The 21,695-nt window shown below is 54.9% G+C and overlaps 2 protein-coding genes across 3 annotated transcripts; both read left to right on the top strand.

Annotated features, from left to right (window-relative positions):
* The first annotated feature begins 1,858 nt into the window (after window positions 1-1,858).
* Window positions 1,859-11,613, top strand: Lgi3 (leucine rich repeat LGI family member 3). The gene is made up of 8 exons (XM_090354289.1): window positions 1,859-2,091; window positions 2,954-3,025; window positions 3,663-3,734; window positions 4,113-4,184; window positions 4,289-4,360; window positions 6,270-6,439; window positions 6,551-6,715; window positions 9,678-11,613. Exons 1-8 carry the CDS (start codon window positions 1,886-1,888, stop codon window positions 10,493-10,495), a joined length of 1,647 nt encoding a protein of 548 aa, XP_090210415.1. The 5' UTR covers window positions 1,859-1,885; the 3' UTR covers window positions 10,496-11,613.
* Window positions 11,614-15,901: 4,288 nt separating this feature from the next.
* On the top strand, window positions 15,902-19,814 carry Reep4 (receptor accessory protein 4). Of its 2 annotated transcripts, none has more exons than XM_090354288.1 (8): window positions 15,902-16,039; window positions 17,401-17,473; window positions 17,877-17,953; window positions 18,048-18,168; window positions 18,559-18,672; window positions 18,865-19,000; window positions 19,105-19,259; window positions 19,346-19,814. In XM_090354288.1, exons 1-8 carry the CDS (start codon window positions 16,008-16,010, stop codon window positions 19,409-19,411), a joined length of 774 nt encoding a protein of 257 aa, XP_090210414.1. In that variant the 5' UTR covers window positions 15,902-16,007; the 3' UTR covers window positions 19,412-19,814. The 2 variants fall into 2 exon arrangements, with proteins under 2 accessions (XP_090210414.1, XP_090210413.1); XM_090354287.1 differs by lacking the exon at window positions 15,902-16,039 and adding an exon at window positions 16,803-16,999.
* Window positions 19,815-21,695: the final 1,881 nt, after the last annotated feature.

Here is a 21,695-nt window from a genome sequence, read left to right as displayed (position 1 = left end):
GACTGTGGACAGAGCACAGAACTGGGAGCCCAGCACTCACTTCCAGACTTCCCTGCCCTCTGCCCATACGCTATTGGGACAGAATCCCTATCACTCCCACATCCCAGGTGACATGAAGTAGAACAGCAATTCCTAACCTTTTTTGGTATAAGGACTTTTTTTTTGGTCAGTCCTTGGGCTTGAACTCAGGGACTGGGCATTATTCTTGGGCGTTTTTTGCTCAAGGTTAGCGCTCTGCCACTTGAGCCACAGTGTGACTTCCGGCTTTGTCTGTGTATGTGGTACTGAGGAATCAACCCCAAGGCTTCGTGTATGCTAGGCGAGCACTCTACCACTAGGCCATGCTTCCTGCCAAGGACCTTTTTTTCTTTGTTCTTGTTTTTGGTACACGATCTCAACATGTAACCTTCAAACTCTTGCTCCTCCTATCTGTGTTCTCCCATGTAGCTGGGCTTATCGTATGTGTCATCACACCAACCATGACTTCTTAATGCTCTCAATATCACCAAGAATTCCTAAAAGGCTTCTGTGGGTAAACTCTATTAATATTTATAAGTTGTTCCTTACTAAGAAGTTTTAAATCCATATTTATTTAAAACAGCCACTCTAAACCTGCCATATAAATCACGTATATATTTTTAAATTGTTCTATTGTTCATTATTATTACAAAGGTGATATACAGAGGGGTTACAGTTGCACACATCAGGTAAAAAGTACAGTTCTTTTTGTACATTGTCATCCCTTCCCTCACTATCTCCCAGTTTTTGCCTCATGTTCCTACCCACAAATTGTATAGTTCATTTTCTTTTCTTCTCTCTTTTTTTTTTTTGGAGTCAGGAAGCTTGAACTCAGGGCCTAGGCACTGTCCCTGGACCTCTAAAGCTCACAGCTAGTGCTCTACCACTTAAGCCACAGCACCACTTCCACTTTTCTGGTGGTTAATTGGAGATAGGAGACTCACAGACTTTTCTGCTCAGGCTGGCTTTGAACCTCAATCTTTAGATCTCAGCCTTCTGGAGTAGCTAAGATCACAGGCGGTGAACCACTGGCACCCAGAGCTCATTTTCAACATAGTAACCATTGTTCATTTATTTACCTATTGTCTCTCAATTTCTGTGCCTCCCCTTATACTCCCAAAGATATAAATAAACAAAAAGAAAATGAAAACATATAAAAAGAAGAAAAAAAAAACCTCTTGCTTCCTGGGAAGGAACCTGTGGTTGTGTTGTGCCCTAAGTCCCAGAATCCCAAGCCTTTTCTTATCCCTTTTCTGTTCATAGGCACAAAGGCACGTCTCTTCTCATGAAGAGACAGCAACCTTGAACTGGAAATCACGCCTATTAACCCAGACACGTGGGTTGCTTAGGCCCCTCGACGGAACTTCATGGCCCTTCACGTCCAAGACAGGTGCACAGGCCCGCAGAGGCACAAGGACCCCTGTGCCACAGTATAAGGACAAGTGTGCGCACAGCTGCACCTGTCTGCAGTCACACGCGCGCACTGGGCTCAGCGTCCCGGGACCGGACAGCCGGGCAGGGCACCCTGCGGCCAGGCCAGGGGCTGCCCGGGATGGCTTTGGCGGCCATGGGCTCTCGGGTGGGCGTGGGCCTCCCCGCTCCGCCTCTGCGCGCCTCCGCCACCGCCCCGCGCAGCGCCGCAGTCCGCATCCTCCAGCCGGCAGCCAGGGACTGCGGGGCCGGGCTCTGCGCGGCGCTCCCGAGCCGGGCTCGCGGGAGCGAGCAGGGGAGGAGACCTACAGCCGACGCCAGAGGGCACGAGGCATCTGAGGGCGAGTGACAGACCAGAGGTGGCAATCCCAGCCGGGTGGCACAGCCTGCAGGGAGCGGAGGGCAGCCTGGGGCTGGAGGAAGAACCCGGGGCGGCATGGTGGGGCTGCGGGCCAAGCGGGGCTCGGAGTGGGGGCTGCTGGCGCTGACCATGCTGGGTTTCTGCCTGATGCTGCACGTCAGTGCCAAGAGGCCCCCCAAGACGCCTCCGTGCCCGCCCAGCTGCTCCTGCACCAGGGACACCGCCTTCTGTGTGGATTCCAAGGCAGTGCCCAGGAATCTGCCCTCAGAGGTCATCTCCCTGTGAGTGTGTGCCTGGCCTTGGCGCTGGGGATGGAGAGGAGGGCGAAGGCTGGTCCGGGATGGGGGGAGAGACTCAGGCCCACCCCCTGCTTTGACAGAGAGGGCATCAGGTGCAGTCTCTGGGATCCCTCAGGGCTGGGCATTCCAGGCCCTGAGCAGCAGAGATCCCTGCAATCCTGCAGGTCATCAGCCTTATAGCTGGGAAAAGCCAGGGTTTAGGCCAAGAATGAATCATCTCCAGCAGCAGCAGCAGCAGCAGCAGCTTGGGTGACACTGTGGCCTGGGTAGGGGTGGGGTGGGGGTTGCGGTGGGCTCTAGATCTGCCCCTACATAAGGGTAAGTTAACAGGAGCCTGTGATGTTACACCCAGCCCAGAAAGGCAGAGGAGGGAAGGTGGGGGGCGGGGAGACTCATGGTACCCTGGCACGGGGGCAGATGCCCAGTACTGAGCCAGCTGCTCTACCCCCAGCTGGACCCGCCCCCACTTGCAGCAACTGGCCCCAGTCCTCCCACCGCCCTTCCCTGCAGGACTAGAAAGGCTGCCAGGTCCTTGAGAGCAGTGTGCCCGCTCCCTCCCTCATCCCAGTGCCCCATCCCTCACCATCAGCAGCCCGCAGGGGCGGTGTGGATGGGTATGATGGTGCAGGTAAGGGAACCTTCCCTTGGCCTGGCTGAGAGAGAAGGTGAACCTGAGGCCATTGGGCTTCTGCAGGTAACAGGAGAGGGGAATGGTGAGAAAGGGGAAGGACCAGTTCAGGGTGGGGGCAGGGCTAGTGTGTACAGAAGCCGTTGTCCTGTGCACTTGTGTGCTGGCACAGGGCCGACACACTCCCCACAGCAGTGACAATGATCTCCACCACAGGACCCTGGTGAATGCCGCCTTCTCGGAGATCCAGGATGGAGCCTTCTCTCACCTACCATTGCTGCAGTTCTTGTACGGAAGGGGTGGGGTGTGATGGAAGGGTCACATGCTGGGGTGGTGAGGGACAGTTGATGGAGGCAGCTTTCCTCAATGCCATGGAAGCTGGGACGGCCTGGCACCTGGGCAGCAGGTGGTCTGCACACCGAAGCTAAGTGCATGAGATTTGGAGTCTGGACTTGACTCCCAAGTGATCTGAGGGGACTGAATAGAATAGTTTGACCCAATGTCAGAGAGTGGACCTTGCGGGGTGCGGGGGGGGGGAGTTAGAGACAGGTGACCCCAAACTTAAAGAAAGGCTTGGAGCTACAAGGGAAAAACATCTATGGGCAACTATTAGGGGCGGATTGGAGTAGACAGGGGTGAGGATGGCTGGAGAAGCAGGGAGAGATGTCCTAGAGAGGAGCCAGCTTAGCAGAACTCTGTCCTCTCCCCCTCTTCCTCCACCCCTGCCTCAGGTTGAGAAGCAAGTAAGGAGCGTGGAAGCTCCTGGCAATGGAACAAGGTCTTGTGTGGCTTTGTTGCCCAGGTGGCTCAGGGGCCCTTTGCTAGGTGTAGAGAGAGAGAAGCCAGGTAATGGAGAAGCTCCAGGGAGAGGCAGCCGGCTAGAGGCACACCCTTGCACAATCTAATTCCACCTTTGTCTTCCCAGGTTACTCAACTCCAACAAGTTCACACTAATTGGAGACAATGCCTTTACTGGACTGTCCCACCTGCAGTACCTGTGTGTAAAGGGAAAAGAGGAAATGGAGAAGGGACGAGGGAAAAGGGAAGAGGGAAGAGGGAAGGGAAGAGGGAGGGGGGAGACAGGAGGTGGGAGTTCAGGCCTGGGGGTGGGGCTGAGGGAGGTGGAATGAGAAGGCCAGGGGAGGTGGTAAAACAAAGGGAGCCCTTGAATTGTCTGGCTTCAAGACATAGCCAAGGATCATTTCATCCATGCCTGTGGCATCTTACCTAATGCTGTGTTGCTCTGGGCTCAGTGCCACTGCACCCCATGGAAGCCTGCCTCAGGAGTCAGGGGAGTGGGGTCAGGACTGGGGTGTAGAAGTTTAGAGTTCTGGGAGCTCATGTGGCAACTGAGACACTTTCTCATTTTCTCCAGCTTCATTGAGAACAATGACATCTGGGCACTGTCCAAGTTTACATTCAGAGGGCTCAAGTCCCTCACACACCTGTGAGTACCTAATTCTTCCACACTCATTGGCCCAAAGCCCCACCTGTCCTCTGGCCTTTGGCCTCAGCCATGATCTTCAGGTAACCCTGGGGTCTCTCTTGCAGCTCATTGGCCAACAACAACCTGCAGACCCTGCCCAGAGACATCTTTCGGCCCCTGGACATCCTCAGTGACCTGTAAGGCCTGAGTCCTGCCTCTCCCAATGATGTCATAGACAGCACATCCCTGAAGGGAGGGGTGGGGTCACCACGGGGCGGGATGGGGGGAGAGGTGATCATAGGGTCTCTGAGAAGGGAGATCCTGATAGATGTGAGGGGTGGCTTTCCAAATTGAGATTCTCAAGGCATCCATGGGCCCTCTTCGAATGAATTTGAGATATGCATGTGCTTCAAGATCATGATGGGGTTTTTTTTTGGCCTAGCATGTTGGCTTACTTGGAAGGAGAATGGGTAGATCAAAGTTAGAGACCAGCTTGGGCAAAACATTAGCAAAGTCCTATCTCAATCAGTAAGATGGGGGCGATGGCTCCTGCCTCTCATCCTAGCTACTCAGGAAAAACCCCAAGACCTTATCTAAAAAATAAGGCAAAAAAAAAAAAAGGCTAGAGTGTGGCTCAGGTGATAGAGTAGCTACCTAGCAAGTGTACAACTCGGAGTCCAAACCCCAATATCAATGAAAAGCTCCACAAACACAAATGTGCCTACTGGGAGTGGTGGCTCCAGTCTGTAATCCTAGCTACTGAGGAGGCTGAGATCTGAGGATCCAGGTTCAAAGCCAGCCAGGGCATTAAAGAACGTGAGACTCTTATCTCCAATTAACCTCTAGAAAAAACGGGAAGTAGGGCTGTGGCTCAAGGGGTAGGGCAATAGCCTTGAACTGAATTGCTCAGGGACAGTGCCCAGGCCCAGAGTTCAAGCCCCATGACGGACCAAAAAAAAAAAATGTGCCTTTTAAATGTGTACTTGACTTAAGTTTACATTAAAGTCCTATTGCATAGTTATACTTACATATCATTATTTAAACAAGAAAATAAATGTTGGGCTGGAATGTGGATCAGTGGTAGAGTGTTTGCCTTGCATGCATAAAGCTCTGGGTTCAGTTCCTCAGTACCACATAAGCAGAAAAAGCCAGAGTGGCGCTATGGCTCAAATGGTAGAGTGCTAGCCTTGAGCAAAAGAAGTTCAGGGACAGTGCCCAGGCTAGGCCCTGAGTTTGAGCTCCAGCACTGGCACAAAAAAAAAAAAAGAAAGAAAGAAAGAAAGAAGAGAAGGAAAGAAAAGAAAAGAAAGAAAAGTAATCCTAGAAAGGCTGGAGGAACAGGAATGTGACTTATAGCTGTACAAACTGTCCACATTTTTTGTCCAGTCCTGGGGTTTGAACTCTGGGCCTGGGCACTGCCCCTTGAGCCCTTTTGCTCACAGCTAGCACTTGAATCACAGCTCCACTTTCAGCTTTTTGTGATTAATTGGAGATACGAGTCTCACAGACTTGGGTTGGGAGCATGGCCTAGTGGTAGAGTGTTTGCCTGACATGCACAAAACCCTGAGCTCAATTCCTTATACAAAGAAAAAAGCAGAAGTGATGCTGTGGCTCAAGTGGTAGAGCTCTAGCCTTGAGAAAGCCCAAGGGCAGTGCCCAGGATTGGCAGGGGAAAAAAATTAAAAAGAGTCTCATAGACTTTCCTGCTTGGGCTGGCTTTTGACCATGATCCTCAGATCTCAGCCTCCTGAGCAGCTAGGTTTACACCAGCACCTCGCAGGCCTCACACTCTTGCACACCTTGTTTTGCTCAAGACCAGTGCTCTACCACTTGAGCCACAGCTCTACTTCCAACTCCTCTCTGGTTAATTGGAAATGGAAGCCGTCATGAACTTTTCTGCCTGGACTGGCTTCAAACCATAATCTTCAGATCTCATCCTTCTGAGTATCTGGGATTACAGACATGGCCACTAGTGCCAGCTTAGGGTTTCCCAGATTCCCAGGTCCTTGGCAGGACCTACTTCTGAAAGCCTAGATTTCACAGGTGGTGGGCACGCAGCTGAGGGCATTTCCATGTTTTTGCCCCTGCCCCACCCTCACCATCCAGGGACTTGCGAGGCAATGCACTCAACTGTGACTGCAAGGTGAAATGGCTGGTGGAGTGGCTGGCACACACCAACACCACTGTGGCTCCCATCTACTGTGCCAGCCCACCCCGCTTTCAGGACCACAAGGTGCAGGATCTGCCACTGCGAGAGTTCGACTGTATCACCACTGGTAAATGTCGCCCCTGGCACTGGCCTAAGGGCCCACCCTCCCTCACACCCAGATTCAGGAAGTAGCCAGCCACTGCTGCCACCCAACAGACCACACCTCTTGTCCCTGCAGATTTTGTGCTCTACCAGACCCTGTCCTTCCCCGCTGTGTCAGCTGAGCCCTTCCTCTACTCCAGCGATCTGTATGTGGCTCTGGCCCAGCCCGGTGCCAGTGCCTGCACGGTGCTGAAGTGGGACTATGTTGAACGGCAGCTGCGAGACTATGATAAAATCCCAGGTACTGGTGCCTCGTCTCTCTGTGTGGGCCCCTCAGGGAAGTGCGGCCTTCGGTTTCTTTGTCCAATTCTATCGATCCCAAGAGAAGGAAGAAGAGACAGGTATAGGTCTGCCTGTGAGTGATCAATAGTGCTAGGAGGACGCTATGAACACAAAGTACTGGGTAATCCAGGAAGGCTCCCTGGACTGGGATGTGGTTCCGTGGTCGAGGGCCTGCCTTCCCAGCACAAGACCCTGGGTTCAATCCCTCTTGAAGGATGGGGGAGAGAAAGGAACCAAAGGGAAACAAGGAGGATGTAGGAGGGCTGTGGAGCTCAGTTTTGAATCTAGTGCATTTCAGTCTGGTTTTAAGGCATATTGTGGTAGAAAGAGAAGAAAGGAGAAAGGACGTTCCTGGCAGAGGAGGTGACACACAGTCCTCATCACAGGTGTGTGAGAGCATGGCGTGTGAGTACATGTGTGCGTGCACTGTCGGCAGCTTGGAAGACTGCAGAGTAAGAATCAAGTGGAGAGCTGCAGATGAGACCAGAGAGCCGTGAGAACCCCATCTTGACAAGGTCAAGAGGAATATATGAGGCAGGCATTGGTAGCTCTTGCCTGTGACCCTGACACTCAAGAGGCTAAGAGACAGAACCATAGCTCACAGCTGGCTTGAGCAAAACAAGTTAGGGGACTTTATCTCCAAAATAACCAATAAAAATCCAGGCTGAAGGCATGGCTTTAGTGGTGGAACACCAGCTGAATAAACAAGTTGTGTAGGCTCAGGCCCTGAGTTCAAACACTCATATTTTGGCACAAACACATATACAAAAAAGCCGATGTGAGGGGATCCACTCTGCACTTTGGATAGCACTGTGAGCAGAAGAAGGTCATGTGTGGGCCAGGTTGCATGGGAAGCCCTAGCAGAGCAGTGCTAGGGGTGAGACTTGGGCAGCAGCAAAGGCTGGAGGGAGGCTGAGGCTGAGGGTTCAATAGACACAGACAAGATGCAACACAATGCTTAAATTGCCCTGTTAATGAACCTGTCCACTTAAAAACAAAGATCTTCCCCAGTGAAAACTCCAGTCCAGAGAGTTTCCCTGGTGAGTTCTATCAAAACTTTAACAAAAGCAATCTTAAACCAACGCTTAGAAATGTTTTAGAGAAGCCGTGGCTCATAGCTGTAATTTAGCTACTCAGGACGCTGAGATCTAAAGATCTCAGTTCAAAGCCAGCCCAGGAATGAAGTCCACGAGACTCTTATCTCTAATTAACCACCAGAAAAATAGAAGTGGAGCTGTGGTTCAAGTGGTAAAGCACTAGCCTTGAGCTTAAGAGCTTAGGGACAGTGCCAGGTCCAGAGTTCAAGCCCCATGATGAGAGAGACAGAGACAGAGACAGAGACAGAGAGAGCACCTGGTCAGGTCAGAGGCTGATCATGAAAGGATCATGTTGGGGTCTAGCACTTGATGACTTAGGGCCACATGTTGATATCAAAAACTCAAGAGAAGAAACCGCCACGGGTGCCTGTAATCCTGGCTATTCAGGAGGCTGAGGTCTGAGGATCACAGTTCAAAGCCAGCCTGGGCAGGAAAGTCCATGAGACTCTTATCTCCAATGACCCACCAAGAAAACAGAAATGGAGCTGTGGCTCAAAGAGGTACAGGCCTAACCTTGAGCACAAAAGCTCAGGGACAGCATCCAGGCCCTGAGTTCAAGCCTCAGCTCTGACACAAAGCAATAGCAATAACAATAAATACAATAGGAGCCATTTTAGAAGTAGGGTGCAGCTCAGTATGGGCCAGGCTGAGATTGAATTGGGTGTGTGTATGGGTATGCAGAGTTTGGGAGACAGAGCTGGAGTTGGGGGGGGGGGCCGGGTGGGGACAAAATACAGCTCAAAGAAGGGTTCAGTAACTGCATGAGCCCCAGGCTGCAAGAGCTTCCCCAGGAGAAAAGCTGGATTGTGGTGAGGACAGTGGATTCCGTGGGGAGAGAAGGTGGAAATGAGGGGACTCCAGGTGAGCTGAATGTGGCCTCCTGCTTTCATGACTCAAGGGTTCCAGCTGGTCAGGTTGTGAGCACAGACATGTATGAGCACATAGCCTTACAAATAAAAGCCCTTCCATAAGTGGGAGCTGTGGGGAGACCTGTTTCCAAGTACCAAGATGCTCTCTCAGATTGCCTAGAATTCCTCCCTCTCCCCACCTGGTCTCTGGACCAGTGGAATAGCCTTGGGCAAGGCACTGTGTCTCTCTGAACCTCAGCATGCTGCATGCACCGGAGCAGGAATCTATGTTCACAGCAAATAGAGTGGCTACACACAATAAAAACCTGACAACCCACACAATGGTTAACCAGGGTCCAGGGATATCTAGTTTATTCTGGATTCCAGCTTATTTGGACTGGCTGTGAGGCCAGGGCAGGATATGGGGGTGGCTTAAGAGTCACATGCTGCTTAAGAACTACAAGGCCCTGAGTTCAAACCCTAATACTAGGAAGAGAGAGAGAAGGTAGGGGCGGATAGAGAAGGGAAAGGGGAGGGAGTGAGGGAGGGGTGTTGGTGGCTCATGCCTGTAATCCTAGTTACTGAGGAGGCTGAGATCTGAGGATTATGATTCAAAACCTGGGAAGGAAAGGTCTATGAGACTCTCATCTCCAATTAACCACCAAAAAGCTGGAGATAGAAATGGGCTGAAGTGGTACTGTGTGCCAGCCTTGAACAGAAAAAGCTGAGACAGTGCCCGGGTCCTGAGTTCAAGCCACAGTACTGGCTTGCACGTACACGCACACACAAAGAAACAAGAGAAAATAAAACAAAACAAAATAGGGAGCGCTATGCTCTCAGTGGATGGCATTACTGGGAGTGGGGGGGCTGCAAAAGTCTCCCTCCCAGCCCAGGATCTTCTCCAGGGGGCGAGATGGGATGGGAGCTGCAGGCCTGCCTGACACCACCTGACCCTACCTGACCTCTGTCCTGGCAGCCCCTTCAGCCGTGCACTGCAAGCCCATGGTGGTGGACAGCCAGCTGTATGTGGTGGTGGCCCAGCTGTTTGGTGGCTCTTACATTTACCACTGGGATCCCAACACCACACGCTTCACCAAGCTGCAGGACATCGACCCACAGCGTGTGCGCAAGCCCAACGACCTGGAGGCCTTCCGCATCGACGGCGACTGGTACTTTGCTGTGGCCGACAGCTCCAAGGCAGGCGCCACCAGCCTCTACCGCTGGCACCAGAACGGCTTCTACTCCCACCAGGCCCTGCATGCCTGGCACCGCGACACCGACCTGGAGTTTGTGGATGGCGAGGGCAAGCCACGGCTGATCGTGTGTAGCAGCTCCCAGGCGCCTGTCATCTATCAATGGAGTCGTACCCAGAAACAGTTTGTGGCCCAGGGAGAGGTGGCCCAGGTGCCCGATGCCCAGGCGGTAAAACACTTCCGCGCTGGCCGGGACAGCTACCTGTGTCTCAGCCGCTACATCGGTGACTCCAAGATCCTGCGCTGGGAGGGCGCCCGCTTCTCGGAGGTGCAGGCTCTGCCCTCTCGGGGCTCCCTGGCCCTGCAGCCCTTCCTGGTGGGTGGCCGCCGCTACCTGGCCCTGGGCAGCGACTTCTCCTTCACGCAGATCTACCAGTGGGATGAAGGGCGGCAGAAGTTTGTACGCTTCCAGGAGTTGGCAGTGCAGGCCCCTCGGGCCTTCTGCTACATGCCTGCGGGTGATGCCCAGCTGCTCCTTGCCCCCAGCTTCAAGGGACAAACGCTGGTGTACAGACATGTGGTGGTGGACCTTAGTGCTTAAGGGGGTGCCAGGGTTCCTCGGGGTAGAGGCTGGGGAGGAGCCTCTGTGAACAGCACGTGTGAACACACATGTGGCCAATCTGTGTATGTCCCAGGCACCCAGGCCTGTATAGGAATGTCTGCCCCCTCCACCTGCAGACCCCCCTCTCCCCCCGCGCCCCTGCTCTGCTCTCTTGCTCTGTGTATGGGTGTTGGGTGTTGGGAGGGGAGGAGTCAACACCTTCCTGTGTGCTGCTTAGCCTCTGCCCTGGGGACATTCCTGTCCAAGCTCCACAGTTACACCCACCCATGTGCATGCACACATGGACAGGGAGGACGCTCTCAATTACCCAGTTGCACACACATGTACATGCCCATTTCCACGTCTGGCTCTTGTGCACACTTGTTGCTCCTGGGAGGAACTTTAGCATCTTGATTCCTCGTCTTAGAGGGGCCTACATGTAATGTCGTCTTTCTGCCCACCCCACTGTGCCCACCGCATGGCTGAGAAGATGGGGTAGTGATGAGCCTGGGAGGGTGGGGTGGCCCCGTCCTCCCCCCCCCACCCCCCATGCTGTGACAGTAGCAGTCACAGCCATGGCCACCCAGATGCCCTTTCCAATGCTTCTGTCTTCTGGGTCCCAGCTCATTGGAGACGAGAGCGCCCCGATGCAGGCCTTCTTATGGTTTTTCCCAGCATCTGGAACTTTCTCAGGCTGAGCTGGAACCCTGGCTCACCCTGCCTTTAAGCAGTGGTCCTGAGCTGTGTTTGCTCCTTGAGCAAATATAAGAGGCAGGCTCTGTGAACACCTGAACCGCGCCTGTATTTGCCAGTTATTAGATTGGCTTTGAAAACTGTGGGGGTGCTAGCACCCTTGCACTCCACAGAATCAACTCCAGAAGCACTGCCTTTCTGTGGAGGTTGAATACCAAGGGGCCAGGATCCTGAGGGAGGGGCACCTGGGAGCCAGGCTTCTGCTGCCCTCTGCTGCCCATCTCTGGGAACTGCAGCTCAGCAAGGCCAGGCTGGCAGCAGCAAGGCTGTGTCTGCACCATCAGGACTCCTTGAGGCCAGGTGCCCACGGGCACTTGGGGGCAATGCTATGACTCATCCGCTTCAAATAAAAAGTTACACCACTCTTTCAGGTGTCGCTAAGGTGTTGTGCCATCTATTCCTGCTGCACACGGCGGGGCCACATCAGCTTCCAGACTCTCTCCTGGCTCTTGTTGGACACCCCCAAGGTTTGCCGGTGGTGAGGCTGGGCGTCCACAGTGATGACACTCAGTGCTGAGCTTGCATGAGGAGTCTCCTCCACCTGGGCTTGAATCACAGCCAGTGTTTCTTCCTGGAGATTACAGACAGGAGACTCACTAAAACTTGCTCGGCTACTCAAATCAATATATCAAACAGGTACCCAAAAGTTCCCTCCTCTAAGCACCCAGCTTTTCTCCAGCTCCTCTGCTGGGGCATTGTCCCTCACTGCCTCCACCCTCCGCCCAGGTGAGGCACCCCGAAGTCCTGGCCAATACCTTGGTGCTCTTTCTCTCTGTATCTAACCAATTCCCAAGACTCTTCTCCATTCTTTGTCCAATGGAGTGCTTTGGTTTTTCCTCTTCCTTTGTCCAAACCTGCCTTTGTCACTATTATCTCAGGTCCTTCACACATCTCCCTGCCAAGCCAGCCTAACCTTACAAAAACACCTTTCTGTCACATAGTCCCCTACCCTACAATCTGCCTTGTCTTCCCCATCTTCTGGCAATAAGCCCATGGCCTTCTACTCAATGTCAAAGTGCTTGGGACCTGTTTTGCTCAATGTACCTGAAACCTTGCACGCAGCCAGGGCTCCCCACATGCCTGAGAACAGAGCCCAGAGGACAAAAGGGGAATAAGGAAGGGACAGATAGGTGGACTCAGCCAGGAGGGTCACCAGGAAATGGGGGTCTCAGAGAGAACGCACAGCTCTATAGCAAAGTGGGAGTGTTGAACTTTGGGACCCATCTTCTCCAGGGCTTGAGTAAATGGTACACTTTTGCTGCTTCCACAGTCAGCCACAGAGGCAGGGACCGGAGAAATGGAGAAAGTAAGCCAGCCACTGGTGGCTCACACCTGTAACTCTAGCTATTCAGGAGTCTGAGATCTGAAAGTCATAGTTTGAAGTCATTCTAGTTAGGAAAATCCATGAGACTCGTCTCCAATTTACCAGGAAAAAGCCAGAAGTGGTGAACAAATGCAGCAGTGCTACTCTCTAGACATTATCTTGAAAATGAACTATACAAGTTGTGCATGGGGATGGGAGAGAGCAAGGGAAGTGGTGAAATTGTCTGAAAAAAGAAAGGTACTTTTATCTGACTTACATAATTGTAACCCCTCTGTACAACACCTTTATAATAGCAATTTTAAAAACCTAAAAAATTAAAAAGCCAGATATGGAGCTGCAGCTCAAGTAGTAGAGCACTGGTGTTGAGTGGAGAAAGGGTAATGAACAGGGATTGAGGCCCCGAGTTCAAGCCTCATTATCAGCACCAGAAAAAGAAAAAGAAAGAAAGGGAGAGAGTGACAGCTCGGAAGTGCAGCCTTGGCCCTCCTCTTGGCCCTCATACATGTCATTCTTGTGTCACTCCAGAGTCACATGGTATGTCCTTCTTCGATCTGTCCTGGGAAAGGGGGGATATCACTGTGTTCAACAGGTAAATGGAGCTCCTAAAAGCTCCAGGGGCTCAGGGACAGCAGCGAAATTGTAAGCAGCAGCAGAATGAACTCTGGGCTCTGCTGACTGGATCACACATATGTGAATGTGAGTTCAGTCCCTTCCCTTTGGCATGAGATTTCAACTGGCGTCCCTGAGCCTCAACTTCTGCAAAGCAGATAAGGAAAACCTACTGTTTAGTAAATGAGCTGGTTAACACTTGACCATGTTATTTTGTCTGTTTGTGACTCAGTCTCTTCATCTATAAAGTGGGTATAAACATGATAACTACCCAACAGGGTCATCTATCAGGATATTTACAGGCATTAAATATATATTACAGCAGGTGAAGCCCTTGGAAGAGTGGGGCTGGCACATAATTATGATCTGTGCTGTTCTGCAGGAATGTATGGGGTACAGAGGTGGAGAAGGGTGGCTGTGAGGAGGGAGATGGGTGATTTGGGGGAAGAGCTGCTCTCTGAGGGAGGGGTTTTTGTCCATCTGTAGTCTCGGAACCCACACACACCCCACCTGCTGACCGCCCCCCATGTGCAGCTAGCCTAGCCTGGCCACATCCTACTCTTGTGCCACCAATCTGGGTTTCTTTCTACTCCAACTACACTCCTGTGTTCTCCATCCTCATCATTCTAGGAGTCTTTTTCCGGGGTTTTCAAATGGGAAACAGACCCTTACCCTCCTGCGGTGGGAGGTTGCCAAGGAAACTGGACTGTCTCTCCCAGAGCATTGGTATTCTGCTAACCAGTCAAAAGGTAAACAGCACCAGTGCAGCCCCCCCCCCCCAAGGGAGACCTTCTCCGAGCATGGGCCATGTTTCTTCTCAGTCCTGAGTGCCCCGATTTCTGCTACATGGCTGCTTGGTTGCTTTGGACTCATCCATGTGTCCACAAAGCTGCTTAGCAACCCAGTGTAACTGGGTGACTGTGTCAACAGCTCAGACCAAAGGCCACCAGAGCCAGAATCCATTCACACTGCCAAAATCAAGCAACATGCCTTTGCTGCCAGCCTCGCTCTGCCGCCCTACCCGCAGCAGCAGACCTCTGCTTTCTTGTCCTTCAGATTGCCCACGTACAGTCACTGGGGCCAGGAATGTCCATGACACTGGCCCGGCCTGGCAGGCTCAAAGTGGACACAAGAGAATTCTGCCCAGCAAACGGGGACAGCAAGAGGATATATAGTATTTGAGACATGGTCCAGCTATGTAGCCCAAACTGATCTCAAACTCAAGATCCTCCTGCCTCAGCCTCCCTAATGCTGGGATTACAGCTACTCAGCTCAGAAGAGGCTTCTGAAGTTGTTGTCAGGCTTAGGATTCTTTTCAGAAGGCAGCCAGCAAAGTAGACACAACAATGGACCCAAGATTCCCTTTTGTGTAACCTCCCCAGCCACCCCCCACTTCCTGAGCGAGTCCCCCTCAAGTCCCCTTGTCGTTTTTTGTCGAAAGAACAAGGTCTATGACTTCAGATGAGTTGTGGCTGGAACTTTTCTAGTGGGATTGTCAGCCCTTGATGTTTTCTGTTCCTCCAAAACAGAGCGAGGTGGGCTGAGGGCGGGGGGGGGGGGGGGGGGGGGGGGGCAGTTGTGATCAAGAGGAGCAAGACAAACATGAGGCCTCAGAGACTTTCTCCTGTGGGCCAGTCTCACTGCTGGCTCCCACACCCAGCAATACCAATAAAATTGATAATACTAATTAAGACCCTATAATCACCATGTGTTTATTATCCCCAAGAAGCCTCCTTTCCCTGGCTCCCATCATTAACCATTCTCTTTCTCATAGGTGGTGGGTGTTCTCTGTGGCTCTAGTAAAAACCAATCAATGCCTGCATTTCAGCCTGCATGGCACATTTCCAGAGGGAGTAACTGAGGAAGGAAGCACAGTCCTCCAAAAGGAAACCCCACTTGGGAAGGGACAGAGGCTGCAAGCCTCTTCCTGAAGAGATCCCCCCAGTTGCCTGCGCCCTCTCCACACACATACAGCTGGCACCTCAGAAAGCTGACCATGCCACACATATAAGTCAGCAGACACCAGTGGGTGGTGTTGGGTCAAAAGAAAAAAGAAAAAAAAGGCGATCACGGTGCAAGGCTCTTCTGAGAGACTGTGCTAGACTCCTAGAAACAGGTGGAATCTCAAACTCCTGGTGAGCTCAGCCATCCAGGTCAGTCTGCCCAGGTGTCGTCCTGGAGAGAAGTGGCTCTCCCACCCCATCCCCAGCTGTCAGGCAGGAATTCGCTTTCCCGCAGCCCAGCCGGAGCCTCCCGGCCGCCACCCCCGGCTTTCCTGCCCTGCCCACTTGACAGAGGGCGGGGGGAGGAGGCGACAGGAAGGGACCCCGGAGCTGCCTGCGACCAGCCGCGATGGCTCAGGACTGCTCAGGTCTTAGCCGTCCCTCTCCCGCTCTCCGCCCCACCCACCGAAGCCTCTTCCGGGTCTCCAAGGCCCCGCCCCCCCGATCCCGCGGCGCGGCCCCTTTAAGGGGCGGGACGCTCGGCAGCCCCGCCCCCGCCCCGGGGGCCGCACTGCGCCTGCGCTCCAGGGGCTGCGCCGGGGTTGGGCAGCCCCGGGTTCCGTGCAACTTTCAAGTGAGTTGCAAACCCCGCCCCGGAGGCCGGTGCCCGCGGCCGGACGCGTCGGGCCGGCAGCGTTCTACCGGAGCCGAGGCCGCGGCCGTCCACTCGGGCCAGGCGCCAGCAGGGACACCCGGCGAGGGCCGCGACTCCTGGCTCCGACCCGCAGGGCCCCGGGCCCCGCCGCCGCCGTCCTCCCCGCCCCGCCGGGCCCCCCGGCCTCCGCGCGAACCGCCCTCCGGCCCGGCTCCCGAGGCGGTCAGCATGGTGTCGTGGATGATCTGTCGCCTGGTGGTGTGAGTATGGCGGCTGGCAGACCCTCCGCAACCCCCACCCGGCAGCATTCTGCCACGGAGGGGGTTGGGGACGCTGGTGGGGAAGGGGGCTGTCCGAGCCCCTCCCCACCCCCACTCCCGGAGGGGTCAACGGCCGGGGCCGCGCGCTCACCCCCGGCCCAGCCCCCCCCCCCGACCCAGCCCCCCCTTCCCCCGGCCCCGGGCCAGCCCCGGCCCAGCCCCGGCCCAGCCCCCGGCCCAGCCCCCCTGCCCAGCCCCCCTGCCCAGCCCCGGCCCAGCCCCTGGCCCAGCCCCGGCCCAGCCCCCCGGCCCAGCCCCCGGCCCAGCCCCCGGCCCCGGCCCAGCCCCCCGGCCCAGCCCCGGCTCAGTTCCCCCCCCCCCTGCTCCCCCCTCCCCGGCCCCGGCCCAGCCCCCGGCCCAGCCCCCGGCCCAGCCCCCGGCCCCGGCCCAGCCCCCCTGCCCAGCCCCCCTGCCCAGCCCCGGCCCAGCCCCTGGCCCAGCCCCGGCCCAGCCCCCCGGCCCAGCCCCCGGCCCAGCCCCCGGCCCCGGCCCAGCCCCCCGGCCCAGCCCCGGCTCAGTTCCCCCCCCCCCTGCTCCCCCCTCCCCGGCCCCGGCCCAGCCCCCGGCCCAGCCCCCGGCCCAGCCCCCGGCCCCGGCCCAGCCCCCCGGCCCAGCCCCGGCCCAGTTCCACCCCCCCTGCTCCCCCCTCCCCGGCCCCGGCCCAGCCCCCGGCCCAGCTCCGGCCCAGCCTCCGGCCCAGCCCCGGCCGGCCCAGCCCCGGCGACCTTTCCCCCTGCATGTGCACACATGCACGCCCGCACATACATGTACATACATGCATGCGTGCATACATACGCGCACACACACACACACTTGCCCTGCAGACTGGCGCAGAGAGCGCTGGATAAACTCAAAAGTGGTAGTAGGCACGCTGTGGGCGTCGGAGCACTGGAGCAGCAGGTCCTGGGTTCCCCCCTGAGCAGTCACTCAGCCGAAAGCATCCCTGTCTAGGGTCTGGCAGCGCCAGGTCTGGCAGCCCTGGCACAGCCTGCTGCTTTCAGCCACCTTGTTGAGTGGCTCCACTCTCCCTCGTACCCATGGGCCACCTGTGCAGGCCTGGGCAGGTTTGGGGTGTTTGTAAACAACAGGGTGGGGAGGTGGCCTTCAGGGCACTGACTCAGGCACCTTGGGTTGTGCAAGCCAAGGGGTGGGGGAAACAAGGCAGGCACTGCTGCCTTGCACCCCAGTGGGGGGAAGGTGGCCACCTGGGTAGGGGGGAACGGGCACAGCGCCCTTTACAGTCCTTCCCATTGGCTTACTCTTCCCATTGGCTTACTCTTCCCATTGGCTTACTCTTCCAGGCTGGTGTTCGGGATGCTGTATCCTGCCTATGCTTCCTACAAGGCTGTGAAAACCAAGAACATTCGGGAATATGTGAGTGCCATAGTGAGCAGGAAGACTTCCTGAGTTGGGGTTCCATGACAGCCTTAAGGAGGACTGGGGAGGGTAGTAGGGCTTGGTGAGATGGGGAAGGGTCTGAGCTGACCGTCCCTCCTCCAGAGGCTTGGTGGTATTACAAATCATGAGTGGATTGGTGAGCACAGGCCCTGTTTAGGGGGTGGGCGTGGGGGTGGAAGGAGGGCAGGCCATTGGCACACCTGTGGAGAATCCTGTGGGCGAAGTACCCAGGAATAAGCGGCAGTTTCTCAGGGCGTCCTGTCTGGCCAGGCCTAGGGTATGCAGCAATGTAGTGAGACAGGCTTTCTGGAATCTGAGGGTTGGGCAATGGAATGGGTGTTGGACTCCTGAGCTGACCTCGGTGCTCTCTGCCCCACAGGTTCGGTGGATGATGTACTGGATTGTCTTTGCGATCTTCATGGCGGCAGAGACCTTCACAGACATCTTTATCTCCTGGTCTGGGCCCAGAGGGCTGTGGACTGTGGGGCAGGGGTGATCTACACTTAGCCTGTCTCCTCTCTCACCATTACCTGCCCCTCTGTTCCCACAGGTTCCCTTTCTACTACGAGATCAAGATGGCCTTTGTGCTGTGGCTTCTCTCACCCTATACCAAGGGAGCCAGCCTGCTTTACCGGAAGTTTGTCCACCCATCCCTGTCCCGCCATGAGAAGGTACCCCGGGGAGGAGTGGGTATCAGGGAGGCATAGAGGTGACTATGAGGCAGACCCTCACTGTAGGTTCAGGGTGCCAGGGACACCTGAACTCATCACAGGTCTACTGCTATTTAGTGGTAGGGTCCTAACAGGACTTGGCCCCACTTGTGGGCAGGGATGATCACATGGGTTCACGGGAATGACCTTTAGATATGTGCCACTCAGCGGGAAGCTGGTTTGGGAAGTGGGAAGTGGAACACAGCTGCCCATTGGAAAGTCCTGCCCTCGGTGCGTCTTCTGGGCCCATTTCTGGCTGCTAGGCATTAGGTGGAGTGGGGCAGGAGGTAAGACAACCAGTGGCTTCATGGGTTCTGGCTGTCAGCTGAGCTCTCTGCCTTATGTTCCCAGGAAATCGACACGTACATTGTGCAGGCCAAGGAGCGCAGCTACGAGACGATGCTCAGCTTCGGAAAGCGGGGCCTCAACATGGCTGCCTCGGCTGCCGTGCAGGCTGCCACCAAGGTGCCTCGGGCCCCGGTTCTCAGAAGCTCCTACTCTCCCCTTAATACCTTTGGGGGCCAGTTCAGCTGTTAGTGGTTAGCACTGGGGCCTGGGCACAAGGCCACCAAGTTGCTTCCAGTTGAGTGCTGTGTCCCAGTGATTAGGTGTGTGCTGGTCCTGGACTTGTTTGCAATGTCTTCCTCTCCTTCACAGAGTCAAGGCGCCCTGGCTGGCAGGCTGCGGAGCTTCTCCATGCAAGACCTGCGCTCCATCCCTGACGCCTCTGTCCCTACCTACCAGGACCCCCTGTACCTGGAAGACCAGTTACCTCACAGGAGGCCACCCATCGGTGAGGGCAGAGGGACCCCCACACCGTCCTGGGAGGGCTGGAGGAAGGCCTGGCTGTGCCCTGTGTAAATGCCCAGCTTTGCCTCCCCTGGATGCCCTTCACAGGATACCGAGCAGGGGGCCTGCAGGACAGCGATACAGAGGATGGGTGCTGGTCAGACACTGAGGCAGTTCCCCAGTCATCTTCCCGGCTCCGAGAGAAGCCCCTGAACCGCAGCCAGAGTCTGCGCGTGGTCAAGAGGAAGCCAGCAGTACGAGAGGTCAGTGTTGAGAGGCAGTGGGGGGTGAGCTGTGCCATTGTATCTGCGCACTGTGTTCAACACTTACGGTATACTTATCTCTCCAGGGCACCTCACGCTCCCTGAAGGTTCGAAGTCGGAAAAAGACCATGCTCTCAGACATGGACAGCTAGGTTCTGCCGAGTAGACTCTTACCTTGTGCCTGCAATGTGCCAGTGACAATCACCTTTGGCTTTCCTGTACCAGGTGCCAAGGCTCCATCCCCTCCTGGCTCCCACTTAAGGACCAAGAGAGATGTTACAGGGTCTATGTAGAGATGTACCCACAATGCACCAAAGCGGGACATGCCCAGGGGCCTATCTGTTGCCTTCCTTAGCCCTCTGCCTTCCCAGATGTGGGACTAGAGGCTCTGAACACCTGCACATGAAACCAAAAGTCCTCCAGCTGTGAACATTCCCTCCTGTCCTTCAAAGTACTTGACAGCCTTTTTTAAGGCCTGGTGTGCATGTTCTGGCTGTGTGTTTTGTGTTGATGAGTGAGGTCAGGCTTGTAAACATTTTGATAAATAAATTCATAAAGGTGTTCTCCTTTTCCTGATTTCTCTTACTATCTTCATCACACACTGAAAGCAAACAGCAAATGGTAGGCCAGGCTTGGCCAAGGCCCCTGTGGAAGGGCAAAGTGCTAGAGGAAGTACTTGGAGGAGACAGCCACTGATTGGGCTAGAGGCAAGGGTCTTTAGAGTCAAAGCACACCGCATGATGACCGGGCCCTGGTGGCTCACACCTATAATCTTAACTACTCAGGAGGCTGACATTTAAGGACCACAGTGCAAAGCCAGCCTGAGTAGAAAAGCCTGTGAGACTCCTGTCTCCAACTAATCACCAGAAAAGTGGAAGTGAAGCTGTAGCTCAAAGTGTAGAGTGCTAGCCTTAAACAAAAGAGCTCTGAGTTAGTGCCCAGGCCCTGTGTTCAAGCTCTATGACTGAAGGGGATGGAGCGGGGTGATGTGGTGGGGGTGGGGAAACCTGTCAGGAAGGAGCAACTGTAGACAACCAAAGGTATAGAAGGGCTCAGGCTACATGTTGAGAACATGAAAACAGCACAGAATAGACCTGAAGAGGGGATAAGTCCCCAAATAGCTGGCCACTGGGCACACTGGCTTCTATAAACACTGGTCCCACTAGGGTGAGAGTGTATTCTGAGCAGTAGCCACAAGAGGGCAGCAGGTGCCGGGAGCTGGGCTGCCCCCAGCTTCCAGGTCAAGGTGGGTGGAGCTGGGAGTCAGGCCAAAGCCTCGCCCTTCTGGGGCTTGGCTACTGGCCGCAAGGCTGGAGGGATGATGCAGGACTCTGGAAGGGCCTCTGGTGGCTCTCCCTGCTGCTTGTGGTCTCTGATCCGTGGCCTGCCCGATCCACAGGCTCTTTGCCTCAGCTGGCTCTACTCCTTCCTCTCCTCCGATCCCTGGGTAGCTGGTGACACACTGTGCCCCAGGCTGCTGCTCTTTCCTAGCCCTGAGTCTGTTCTCCCTTTCTGCTCTTGAGTAAGTCTCAGCATGCTAGCTGAGAAGGGAAATGGGTTGCTGACGAGAGAGAGAGAGAGAGAGAGAGAGAGAGAGAGAGAGAGAGAGAGAGAGAGAGAGAGAGAGAGAGAGAGAGAGAACAGCGCAAGGATTAACTCTTGATGTGGGGATTATCTGGGGTTTATTTGGGGGAAGGCACCTAATCTGCAGGGGTGATTATGTCCTCACATATTAGAACTCAGTGGCTTCCTATATGGTGTGCCTGTCCTTATTAGTCCATTCAAAAACATCTCCATCTCCCAAATGTGTTTTAGATACCATCAAGTGCCAAGTCTAGTAGTGGCTGGCACCTAAGCACTATAACTCTGAGCCCCTGGCATATATGAGTTTAATCTTCCCAATAATCTCAGGAGCCAGAAACTAGTATTTAAATCTTGGTTTCACAGAAAAACAAGCACAGAGAAAGCAAAGGATTTTTGCCCAAGGTTCACAGCAAGCAGGTAGCAGAATTGGGCTTTAGACCAGGCAGGCTGGCTCCAGTCAGTGTGCTTAATCACCATGCACTGTGCAACTAAATGAGCTGTTTCTTGCCTGGGGGACAAATCAGGTAGGAGCTCTGCCCACTTTCCAGATGAAAAGCAGGGGCTCAGAGAACTGTAGTCCTGCCCCCTCCTCCCCACACCCCCCACACACAGTGCTGCAGGCCAGCTGGGGACTCTGCCTCTTGCAACAAGTCTGCCCTAGAGTCACCTTCTTAGATGCAGAGTGGTAGTGAAGGAACAAAATGGAAGAATGCATGAGGAAGGGGCAAAGGAAATCCAAGTTCAAGAGCAGGGAGAGCTGGGGCGAGGACTGCAGATGTGGGATGTGGAGGATCTCACAGAGCTGGGGGTGGGATGTGGGCTTGGCCTGGGCAGCGTTACTTTAGGAACCTT

Source organism: Megascapheus bottae, chromosome 20 (assembly GCF_031878675.1).
Source record: "Megascapheus bottae isolate mThoBot1 chromosome 20, mThoBot2.hap1, whole genome shotgun sequence".
In the NCBI taxonomy this organism is placed as follows: Eukaryota; Metazoa; Chordata; class Mammalia; order Rodentia; family Geomyidae; genus Megascapheus; species Megascapheus bottae.
Note: the sequence above shows the minus strand (reverse complement) of the source record. Positions and strands in the feature narration are given on the sequence as shown.

What these genes read in the sequence shown, in the direction of transcription:
- Reep4 (XM_090354287.1), top strand. Translation starts at nt 16,875, where the DNA reads ATGCATGCGTGCATACATACGCGCACACACACACACACTTGCCCTGCA. An exon ending in TCGGAGCACTGGAGCAGCAG is followed by an intron (nt 17,000 to 17,400) that starts GTCCTGGGTTCC and finishes TTACTCTTCCAG; the next exon opens with GCTGGTGTTCGGGATGCTGT. An exon ending in GGAAGCCAGCAGTACGAGAG is followed by an intron (nt 19,260 to 19,345) that starts GTCAGTGTTGAG and finishes TTATCTCTCCAG; the next exon opens with GGCACCTCACGCTCCCTGAA.
- Lgi3 (XM_090354289.1), top strand. Translation starts at nt 1,886, where the DNA reads ATGGTGGGGCTGCGGGCCAAGCGGGGCTCGGAGTGGGGGCTGCTGGCG. An exon ending in CTGTCCCACCTGCAGTACCT is followed by an intron (nt 3,735 to 4,112) that starts GTGTGTAAAGGG and finishes CATTTTCTCCAG; the next exon opens with CTTCATTGAGAACAATGACA. An exon ending in GTTCGACTGTATCACCACTG is followed by an intron (nt 6,440 to 6,550) that starts GTAAATGTCGCC and finishes TTGTCCCTGCAG; the next exon opens with ATTTTGTGCTCTACCAGACC.